The sequence below is a fragment of the Oncorhynchus mykiss genome, chromosome 7 (assembly GCF_013265735.2).
Source record: "Oncorhynchus mykiss isolate Arlee chromosome 7, USDA_OmykA_1.1, whole genome shotgun sequence".
Lineage (NCBI taxonomy): Eukaryota > Metazoa > Chordata > Actinopteri > Salmoniformes > Salmonidae > Oncorhynchus > Oncorhynchus mykiss.
Window position 1 is genome coordinate 75,701,150 of NC_048571.1, and position 11,481 is coordinate 75,712,630.

General features: G+C 39.3%; 1 protein-coding gene and 1 non-coding gene across 2 annotated transcripts in view; one reads left to right on the forward strand and one right to left on the reverse strand.

Moving 5' to 3' along the window:
* The window catches only part of LOC110528494 (tensin-2), a 31,562-nt gene extending 27,072 nt beyond the window's left edge, over window positions 1–4,490 (forward strand). Inside the window, exons 18-24 of the mRNA XM_036984077.1 lie at window positions 1,260–1,352; window positions 1,637–1,714; window positions 2,080–2,148; window positions 2,475–2,643; window positions 2,799–2,867; window positions 3,251–3,280; window positions 3,597–4,490. Coding sequence (XP_036839972.1) covers window positions 1,260–1,352; window positions 1,637–1,714; window positions 2,080–2,148; window positions 2,475–2,643; window positions 2,799–2,867; window positions 3,251–3,280; window positions 3,597–3,747 — 659 coding nt within the window. The 3' untranslated portion in view covers window positions 3,748–4,490. The remainder of the gene's footprint in view (window positions 1–1,259; window positions 1,353–1,636; window positions 1,715–2,079; window positions 2,149–2,474; window positions 2,644–2,798; window positions 2,868–3,250; window positions 3,281–3,596) is intronic.
* Window positions 4,491–6,024: 1,534 nt separating this feature from the next.
* trnaq-uug lies at window positions 6,025–6,096 on the reverse strand. The gene has a single exon. It is a non-coding gene; the product is annotated as a tRNA-Gln (tRNA).
* Window positions 6,097–11,481: the final 5,385 nt, after the last annotated feature.

Sequence of the window (11,481 nt, forward strand, 5' to 3'; positions counted from 1 at the left end):
GGAGGGAAGTTTGCAACGTAAGCCCCTCAGCCCTCGTTTTAGTCGGCTTTACGAGTGTACTATTATGTTCACTCCGGGGCCTAAAACTACCCATAATTCAATTTGCGACGATTGTACATCAGCCATAAAACGTCAACGAAAACTTAAAAACAACATTAATGGAGAAGTCAACATGCAAGTGTAAGTTAAAACGAATGGTTATCTTTGGAAATTGTAGAAATAAAACATTTTCCTTCAGAAGTTCCAGCTAGGCAGCTTAACATTAGTTAGATAATACATGTTCTAGCTATCATACAGTATATTAATAATTATATATTTAATATAAGTAGACATGCACTCAAAATTGACTGTAACGCATATAAAGCTCCCACAATCTACTGGTGGCTGAAAACACAATCATGGCGGGATGAGCGAGTGACGAATTTCCGGCCAAGGGTGGTCCATTTAAAAATAAGTCCTTCCTCCCTCACCCCTTGAGGGGATAGGGTGTGTTTTTTTAAGTGTTTGGACCTCAGTCTGGGTCTTCCATTCCTGTGGCGGTCCTAATGAGAGCCAGTTTCATCATAGCGCTAGATGGTTTTTGCGACTGCACTTGAAGAAACTTTCAAAGTTCTTGAAATTTACGCAATGACTGACCTTCATGTCTTGAAGTAATGATGGATTGTCGTTTCTCTTTGCTTATTTGAGCTGCTCTTGCCATGATATGGTATTTTAGGGCTATCTTCTGTATACCCCCCTACCTTGTCACAACACAACTGATCGGCTCAAACGTATTAAGAAGGAAAGAAATTCCACAAATGACCTTTTAAGAAGGAACACCTGTTAATTGAAATGCATTCCAGCTGACTACCTCATGAAGCTGGTGGAGAGAATAGCAAGAGTGTTCAAAGCTGTCATCAAGGCAAAGGGTGGCTATTTGAAGAATCTCAAATATTAAATATATTTTGATTTGTTTAACACATTTTGGTTACAACATGATTCAACATGTGTTATTTCATAGTTTTGATGTCTTCACTATTATTCTGCAATGTAGAAAATAGTAAAAATGACTGAAAACCCTTGAATGAGTAGGTGTTCTAAAACTTTTGACTGGTAGTGTATGTATATATCTTTCTCAGCCTCTATCTCTCTCTCTCCCTCCCTCACTATCCCTCCCCCTATCCCCCTGTGTCTCTTTCTCTGTGTCTCTCTCGCCCTGCCTCTCCCTATCCCTCGCTCCTCTCTCTCTTCCTCCCTCCTTTTCTCTCTCTCTGTCTCAGTGGTTGATCAGGAGCATCTGGTCAGACACTTCCTCATTGAGACAGGCTCTCGGGGGGTCAAGATAAAGGGGTGTCAGAATGAGTCTTATTTCGGTGAGTCCTATTTCTGTCCTGCAGATGTCACTGTAGGCCTCACAATTAAGTTTATCATTGCTTTAATACCCTTTTTACACTATCATGGAATTCAGTGCTGGCTCAGATATTTCACTTCACGTTATCCTTTACAGGACATTTCCAGGAACTATTGTGTATGCGTAACCAGGTCAGCGCAGTACAGCTCTGCCCGGCTCAGTAGTGTGGAAATAGTTAGAAAGTGACTTTCCTTCCTCGTCTCCGCTCCTTCACCTGTGTTGATCTGCTATGCGTATGTGTTTTAGGAAGTTTATCTGCCTTGGTGTACCAGCGCTCACTCACCCCTATCTCCCTGCCATGCGCTCTATGCATCCCCGAGAAAGGTAAATCCCTGTGTTTCAACGGAATCACTTTGTATCAAACAGTATGGGGCCCGATACTCTTTGTATACTATACCTGTATCAATATGGCATGGGCTATGTGTGTGTGTGTGCACGACACAATATACAAATAGACGCTGAGTGTACATTATGCAACTCAATATTAGGAAGGTGTTCTTAATGTTTTGTACACTCAATGTATATTTACACTTAAAAGAGTGTATGGTGTAAACGTGTCTATGAGAAATGTGTATTGGGAGTGTATAATGTGTAAGTATGGATGCGTGTTGTGCATGTATGTACACAGAGAGTTGGCATGGTTTAGTGGTGTCATGGGGAAATGTCCTAACGATATTGTGGTGTTCCAGATTTGGTCGGAGAGCTGCAGAGTGTCAGCAACACCAGTACAGCAGCTGACCTCCTCAAACAGGGCGCAGGTGAGAGAAAGTTTGAGGGTAAAATACAGCTGCAATGCAGGCTTTGGCCAGTAGTGGCCGCTCAAGGTCCATGTAGAGAGATGGGTAAACAGAGTGGAATGCTAGCATGACTTAGTAAAATATACCCCATTTACATCAACGAACACTCACATTCTATCAATGCATTGAGCTCGGCAAGCTTATCTCAAGTTCGATGGGGCCTTGTGTAGGTGTGACATGACCCATCTACATCTCGAAATACTGTTCATCCATCATTCCTAATCTCTCAGTCTCTCTCTCTCCCTCCTTCCCATCCTCCCTCTCTCTGTCTCCCTCCCTCCATCCAGCCTGTAACGTGCTCTACCTAAACTCTGTGGAGACAGAGTCACTAACGGGGCCTCAGGCTGTCTCCAAGGCGACCAGGTGCACTCTGACCCAGAACCCTCAGCCCATGGCCACCATGGTCCACTTCAAAGTGTCCACTCAGGGCATCACACTGACCGACAGTCAAAGGAGGTGTGTTTTAAAACATTTTGCAACAGAACACTAAAATACGCTTTTCTTATTGGATCATGGTGTACGTGTAGGCAGTCTCTCCTTGTTTGCCACGCCCTCCTTGTTTGATTCTGTTTTCTTCCGTTTGGTGCCTAATGAATACAACCACTATGCAGACTCTTCTTCAGGAGACACTACCCCATCAACAGTGTGACCTTCAGCAGCGTGGATCCTCAGGACAACAGGTGGGCCCAATGTCAGGCTAACGTTAGAGTAGCGTTAAGACAACGCATGGAACAATGGGGTCTGATGCTCTGGCTTTAGGCCTATATGCAATCACTGCGACATAGACCTTGTGCACATGTGAATACCACCGAATGAAAGTTGAAATGTGGCGTGTCGTGAGCAATGACTTATACGTGCTGTGTAGAGATGTTGACCTTGTATTTTGACAGGCTGAACACTACTTCGTTGTGGTTCAGGGTTGGGTCAATTAATCTCTGTATTGTAGAACTACAGTATAGTATGCCTTTTTTGATTTAGAACAACAACCATGACAGTATGACTGCTCTTCTTTCTCAATGCATCTAAGACATGTTGTCTGTATGTCCCTGTCTGTCTGCTTCAGGTGGACTAATTCTGATAACAAGTCAAGCAAGTAAGTGCTTGTTTCTCTGCTTCTGACTGTGTGTGGATATAATTGTGTGTGCATCATGGCAATTTATCATAGTGTTCTCATTTTATAAAATTATGACTCTTATCAAATAGATCCCTACATTGAATGAACCTGAAGAGAACTACAGTGACTATAGTAATGTGATGCTCCAGAGTTTCCTGTAATATTTGTGCTTCTCATGAGAAGAGTGCATTGAAAAAACTGTTTTCTACCATCATAGATATTAAAAAAAACACATCCTATTCTCTTTCACCTCCTCTCATCCCTCTTTCTCTCTCTTCTTCCCTCACTCCTGCAGGGTGTTTGGTTTCGTGGCCAGGCGGACTGGCAGCTCATCGGAGAATGTGTGTCACCTGTTTGCCGAGATGGACCCAGAGCAGCCGGCTGTGGCCATCGTCAACTTCATCAACAAGGTCATGCTGGGGCCCCAGCAACAGCAACGCAGATGAGTTAGGACTCCCAGGGGCCACAGAGAAAGGGCATAACTGGGTGTAAATCGGTGTGTGGAAGGAAATTGGTGGTTTGGGTATGTGTGTCTGCAAAATTGGTCAGTGTGTTTGTGTGTGTTTTTGCATGTTTGAAGACAGCTGTCAACTGGTGAGGAACCGGATTGGGCACAATCATGTCCATCAGGACGGTATATTACAAAGGTACAGAATAACTTTTGAGGTGATAGCTTTAAGCTTTTCCTCTACAATTGAGTGGATTATTTTGTAACGTCAATTCAGTTACTGTTTGCCATCACCTTTCATTTAATCATGTTATTCATGACTATGAAGTATTTGTCATTTTAAATAGGAAAGCATTGTGAAAGCCTGTACGGTGTCAGTGACTACCCAGTTTGCACACATGCAGATATGGAAAATCACTTGTTTTGTTGGTCAGTATTATGTTACCCAATGTCTGTATAGTCAACCTCTTTGAAGAGAAAACAGTCCGGAAGGGGGTTATACAGTAAATACACTTTGTGGACAAGACATTAAGAACACCTGCTCTTTCCATGACATAGACTGACCAGGTGAATCCAGGTGAAAGCTACGACCCCTCATTGATGTCAGTTGTTAAATCTACTTCGATCAGTGTAGATGAAGTGGAGGAGACAGGTTAAAGAATGATTTTTAAGCATGGAGACAATTGAGACATGGATTGTGTATGTGTGCCATTCAGAGGGTGAATGGGCAAGACAAAAAATGTAAGTGCCTTTGAACAGGGTATGGTAGTATGTGCCAGGCGCACTGGTTTGTGTCAAGAACTGCAACGTTGCTGGGTTTTTTCATGCTCAACAGTTTCCCGTTTGTATCAAGAATGGTCCACCACCCAAAGTCCATCCAGCCAACTTGACACAACTGTGGGAAGCATTGGAGTCAACATGGGCCAGCATCCCTGTGGACCGCTTTCAACACCTTGTAGAATCCATGACCTGACGAGTTGAGGCTGTTCTGAGGGAAAACGGGGGGTGCAACTTTATATTAGGAAGGAGTTCTTAATGTTTTATACACTATGTGTGTGTGTAATGGAATGTCAGAAATAGGAAGCGGATTGGGAGTCATTTTACTGCATTTATAGTTGCACTGAAAGGTCAGCATTTCCTGGGTCATGTTCATTAATAACCAAACGAACTGAAACAGGGAGGGACTACCTGGACTTGCTTTTGAAAAGGTTTTCCTTGCGTGTCCTAATGAACATGACCATAGTCTTTGTTATGGTTTCTTTGTTTAATTCACACACAGTATCCCAAATAATATTTTCCAAACCTTAAAATAGCTTTTCTACATGATGTTTATGCATTATTAATGATTGTGCATTATGCAGTTTTGTGTAGCAATTATTAAATGTGAGCATGTAAGTAATATTGGTCTCGCATTGAGAATCAGTAAAGAATCCTTCCCCCGATAAACTTGTTTTTGATATGATATCAAACTATATTTCATATGCAAATGAAATCAACCTGCTAATGAACCATGCAGTCAACTGTAGCTTTAAAATAGTCCCAGCTCAACATGCTTCACAGAATGGGATACAGCAAGAAAAGACTGAATAGTTGTATGATCTTATTTTTACTGTGTTATCTTGGAGAAAGAAGTCGCCTACTGGTATCTGAGGACAACTATAATATCACATTAGAAAAAGTCTTCCATCAACACTAAAGGGGTACAAATTCGTATTGTCTAATTGCCTAGGTATGCAAACCAGTTTCACTGAAGCCAAAGACAATAACCAAGCACTCATATTTTGTTTTGTATAGGTATACTGCATTATTGAGACTTGGTTATTTTATACTCTTTTTGCTGTTTTGTTATCGAGTGTTTTATATGAAGAAAACATATTTTGAATAAGTACGTGTTTGTATTTTTCATATGGAGTTTATATGACAGGAATAATCTATTTTAAGTGTCTGAGAAAGTTTGTAGGCCTACAAATGGTGTAAGAAAAACATCTTTTTTTTACTGAAAATGTAGTAAATAAAAGGGTTGAAAATTAATTATGTCTGCCTTTATTGCAATTCCCTCTGAAAAATTTGATATTTCCTTGGGATTTTATTAGATCCATCAAAATAGGCCTGTGGTGGTAGACTATTTATGGGGATATCAGAGAATGGATATGAGACAACAAATTCACATTCATCCATGATTTAAATCTGAGATATAACCACCATTAATTGTAATGTTAATAAGATGGGCAATTTATAAATTCTGTGACTAAGGATATTTTAAATCAAAAGGACGAGGTCCTACCGAGATTTGAACTCGGATCGCTGGATTCAAAGTCCAGAGTGCTAACCATTACACCATAGGACCGCTCTCGGCTTAAACCTCTACAACTAGTGCTGTTATGCAGTCGTTGCTATTCTACCCCGTAAACAAATTGCTCGCTCCTCGTGTTTTAGTAACGCAATTCAAGTTTATAGTTGCAGCTTTGACAGCAGCAATTTACAACGTGGAATTGCAAAAAGATTACAAGCCTGAATGAGGGCAAAAGAAAAAGACATGGTTAGCTAGCAAACTAATTATCTAGTTGACCAGCTACTGAATAGAGCAGCAACAGTAGCTAGCTTTCCCCTCCTAGTTTTCTGCTAGTTATCTACGTACAGCTAGAAAATAACACCGATCTTATTAATTAATTCGTCCTCGATTCTATTTTCACAATTTTAATCGCTAGCTGAGGGTTTCTCCTAGCAAGCAAACGTCACCATCCAGCTAACGTCAGCATAGTTAGCCTATCTGTTAGCTAGCTAGCTACATTGAACCAATAAAGGCATTACGGTTCGTAAATGTAGAAGACGAATACTGCTTTCTGCTGGACATAATACGGCATACAACTAGGAAAGTTAAATTAGCCTAGCTAGCTGCGCTGCAAGTGTGTATGCTGCATGTTCATGATGGTATTGCTTCCGGCCCTGGTTATGTTGCAGCTGACATATACAGCCCTTTTGAGTGGGATAGATGTCGCGTTCACGTTAAGTTCGTAACTATTTATTATTATTATTATTATTATTAACAACAAATCAATACAGGAAGTATAAATAATATACAAAGAACAATTGGGCTTGGGGCGGGGCTAGGGGGTAAAATATCACATTACACAAGGACTTTAAGGGACATACATACACTTATAATTCTAACAATAATTCTAAGTATTTGTCTTAAAATTCAGTTCAATTTCTTTTTGTAAGGTAAGAAAATGTGGTGTTTTGTTTGTAAATTTACATTTGTGAATATGACATTTGGCCAAAAGAATAATTAAATGAATTACATAAAAATGTTTCAGCTTATTTCTAGTGTAGGTAAAGAATCCAAGCATTACATCTCTCCACAATAGTGTAAGATCTTCATAAATGTGTTCAATTATAAACCTACTGATGTCTTGCCACGGTTATCTTACATGAATACAATGCCAAAAAAGATGCAACACTGTTTCTGGGTGGTCATTACAAAAGGAACATTTTGAGTTTATGGTTTCCTTAAACTTCTTCATATTGTGGTTGGCAGGATAATATTTATGAATAATTTTAAATGAAACTTCCTTAATTTTTTTAACAAGTAGGTATGTGTGTGGCAACATCCAAACTTTTTTCCAATAGATATTATCAATAAATCCATTCCAATAAGGCATGACATAAGGTATAGATAGATACAACATCCTGCTGAAACAAGGATCATATCGCTCTGTTGTTGAATGGACCAAAAGAAAAACAAATCTTTCCTACTGATGAGACAACAGGGTCAATGGAAGGTAGGTTCTGAGGGTCAGGTCTTGACACGTTCCTGAATAATAAAGCAACACCTGAGGGAATGGCATCTAAAACAATTGCAAAATCTTTAGGTGTTACAGGGACCTTGTAAAGTGATAAGAATTCCTTATAACTGAGTAAAAGACCCTCTGCATTTACAAGTTGGCTCACCAATAGGATATTATTTCAGGACCAATATTCTAAAAACAAAGAAGTATTTTTATACAATATATCCCGATTATTCCAAATATATCTGTGTGGAGAAAAATTATGCTTATAAATTAAGGACCATGACAAGAAAACCTGCCGATGAAAAGCAGAAAGTTTCACTGGAATTTTGTCAATATTATAATTGCAAACCAACATGAAGTTGGCCACCAAAAGTAGAGAAGACATGATAAGGAATAAAATTCCACATAGAAGTGGGTTTTCTTAGGAATTGTTTTATCCAATTGATCTTAAAAGTATTATTTAAGGTAGTAAAGTCCAGAAAATTCAGTCCACCAAGTGTTCATCACAAGTTTTTCTAATGTAATGGTACGGTTTCTCCACAGAAAGTTGAAAAGCATCTGGTCTATCTCCTTGCTTATTTTAAGATATGAAGATGGAGCACCATATGTTAGTCTAGAGATACCTTCAGCCTTGGTTATTAGGACTCTACCTTTTAAAGATAAGTCCCTCTGTAACCATTTATTTAGCTTCTTCTGGGGTTTTTTAATAAGAGGGTTCAAATTGAGTAAGCCTCTAGAATTCTGATCCTTTGTAATGGTTATGCCTAAATATGTAAGTTTTTCTTTTACTGGAATACCATAATATGAAGGTGTCACACAATATTTGACAGCCATGAGTTCACATTTCTTAATGTTAAGATATAGACCAGACGCTTTGGAAAAGGATTGTATCACATTGATCGATATGGGAATTTGGTTAGCGTCTTTCAGAAAAAGTGCCGTCTCGTCAGCCAGCTGGCTTGGTCGTAACTAGGAAACTTGGAAATGTGCTAACTGGTTGTACTTATACACATGCCGTGTTAAATTAAACACGTGCCGCGTTAAACTAATCAGAAAGTCAAGGTGCAAGGGTAGGATGGGTCAAATGACTGTAATGCCATAGAATTTATACTGTACTGTCTTTGGTCATCCTCAACCTAAAAACTGGAAATGAAACTGGTTTGTTCAGCCATTCATGAATTCTGGTTTGTTCAGCCATTCATTCATATGGGATAAATTAACGGTGAAAATAAGCTCTGAGGTTAACACAAAATGTGACATTAGCTGATTAAAAAAATATATATATTTCACCATTATTTAACCAGGTAGGCCAGTTGAGAACAAGTTCTCATTTACAACTGAGACCTGGCCAAGATAAAGCAAAGCAGTGTGACACAATCAACAACACAGTTACACATGGGATAAACAAACGTACAGTCAATAACACAATAGAAAAAGTCTATATACAGTGTGTGCAAATGGTGTAAGAAGGTAAGGCAATATATAGGTCAATAGTGGTGAAGTAATTACAATTTAGAAAATTAACACTGGAGTTATAGATGTGCAGATGATGATGTGCAAGTAGAAATACTGGTGTGCAAAAGAGCAAAAAAGTAAATTAAACAATATGGGGATGAGGTAGGTAGTTGGATGGGCTATTTACAGATGGGCTGTGTACAGCTCCAGCGATCGGTAAACTGTACAGATAGCTGATGCTTAAATTTAATGAGGGAGATCTCCAACTTCAGCTATTTTTGCAATTCATTCCAGTCATTGGCAGCATAGAACTGGAAGGAAAGGCTACGGGTGGGTGTTGTTATGGTTTCCAACCTGTGTTTTCCCCCGATTGTATTTGAAATATTGCAAAAGTTATATTTTGTCTGCATGCTGCTTTTTCTCCTACATTGTAGCATGTTCCTGACTATAGGCTATTCCTTGTTATTGGGCTACAATCCACAGCTAGGCTATTAAAAAAAGATTAAGCTATTGATCCTCTGTGGGTGAATTATAGTCCTTCTCATGGTGTAGAAGGCTATTCTGAATGATTTAATTGAATTCTGAACAGACAGCAGTAATTCTATAATTTTGGCAAATGTATTTCAATTTATCAGGGGCGCTGCAGTTCCTTCAGAACCCTACGCGCGACTTTGATTCTATAAGAAAATTAATTAAGTGCAACGCTGGAGAGATAAGAGTTGCAGGCTCATGTCTATCAGAGCAGAGAGGGAGAGAGATCATAAAAAGTTAATCTCATTGTAGTTATGTAAGAGTTACTTGTGTGCTTCTAACACAGCCAAGACCAAGCTTTGGTCTCAAACATAGGTTACAATTTTGCACAAACCATAAACCCGGGACCAAACCCGAATCAATTTATAGAATATTAGGCCAGGGCTGAAAATGGACTTTTTCACATAACCTGTTTTGTGGGGGCAGGAGAATTAATGAAAAGTCAACTCGAATAAACTTCAATCACTTTAAATAAAAAAATTACTTTGCGAAAAGTGAAAATGACTTTTCATGCCACGAGAGGTACCGGATAGGTTCCAGAACGGAGAGGTGGAACAGGATCCGATCCAAATTAAGGACTGGATATGCGACCAGAGGTCTCTTCACAGTCCCCAAGTCCAGAACAGACTATTGGAGGCACACAGGACTACATAGAGCCATGACTACATGGAACTCTATTCCAAATCAAGTAACTGATGCAAGCAGTAGAATTAGATTTAAAAAACTGATACAAATACACCTTATGGAACAGCGGGGACTGTGATGAGACACACACAGGCACAGACACATGCATACACACGGATGATAACATATGCACTATACACACAGATTTTGTTTTGTAGATATTTGGTAGTAGATTAGTGACCTGAGGGCACACATTTAATGTGTTGTGAAATCTGTTGTGAAATGCATTGTAATATTTTTTTAAATTGTATAACTGCCTTCATTTTGCTGGAGCCCAGGAAGAGTAGCTGCTGCCTTGGCAGGAACTAATGGGGATCCATTGTACAAATACAGACCAGCAAATATTCTTTACATCTTCAACATAGGAATCACTACAAAACCTCTTGTATGACCTCTTCTACATTAAATTAGGCTCAGCCTTTGGAAGTTTGTTTTTCCTAGATATGTCTACTATATTATGATCACTACATCGGTTAGTTGTGGATACTGTTTTAGAGCTGACCTCTGCAGCATTAGTACAGATGTGATCAATACACGTGGATGCTGTTGGTAAATACCCTGGTAGGTTAACTGATAACCTGAAACAGGTTGGAGGCACTGGTAACAGCTTGAAGCTTTTTCTTGAGTGAACAGCTTGATGATAGACAGTCAATATTTAGGTCACCCAGAAAATATACAGTACCTCTCTGTTGATGTCACATACGTTATCAAGCATTTCACACATATTATCCAGCTACTGACTGTTAACACTTGGTGATGGTCTACAGCAACTTCCCACATGAATAGGCTTTATGTGAGGCAGGTGAACCTGTAGCTATATTACTTCAACAGCATTTGACATCATACCCTCTCTAAGCTTTACAGGAATGTGGTTTTGAATATGAACACCAACACCTCCCCCATTGGCATTCCTGTCTCTTCTGTAGATGTTAGAACCATATATTGCTACCACTGTATTGTCCAATGAATTATTTAAGTGAGTGTCAGAGATAGCCAGTATATGTATGCTCTCTGTTTCTACGAAGTTATCTATTTCATTAAAACCTTGTTGCTTAGGCTACATGTGTTAATGTGGTATATTTTTAGTGTTTTTCTGAGTTTCTTTATTGTTTTTATTGTTTTGCTGGGAGGCTTATCAGAGGTAGACATTACTATGATATTGATATTTGAGCTGATAGTGCAGGGTGACCTGCTCACAGTGGGTTTCCTAACAGTCTCAGTGCTAACAGTATACCTCAGGTTCATAGGTCCATGATTACTGCTGACAGTAG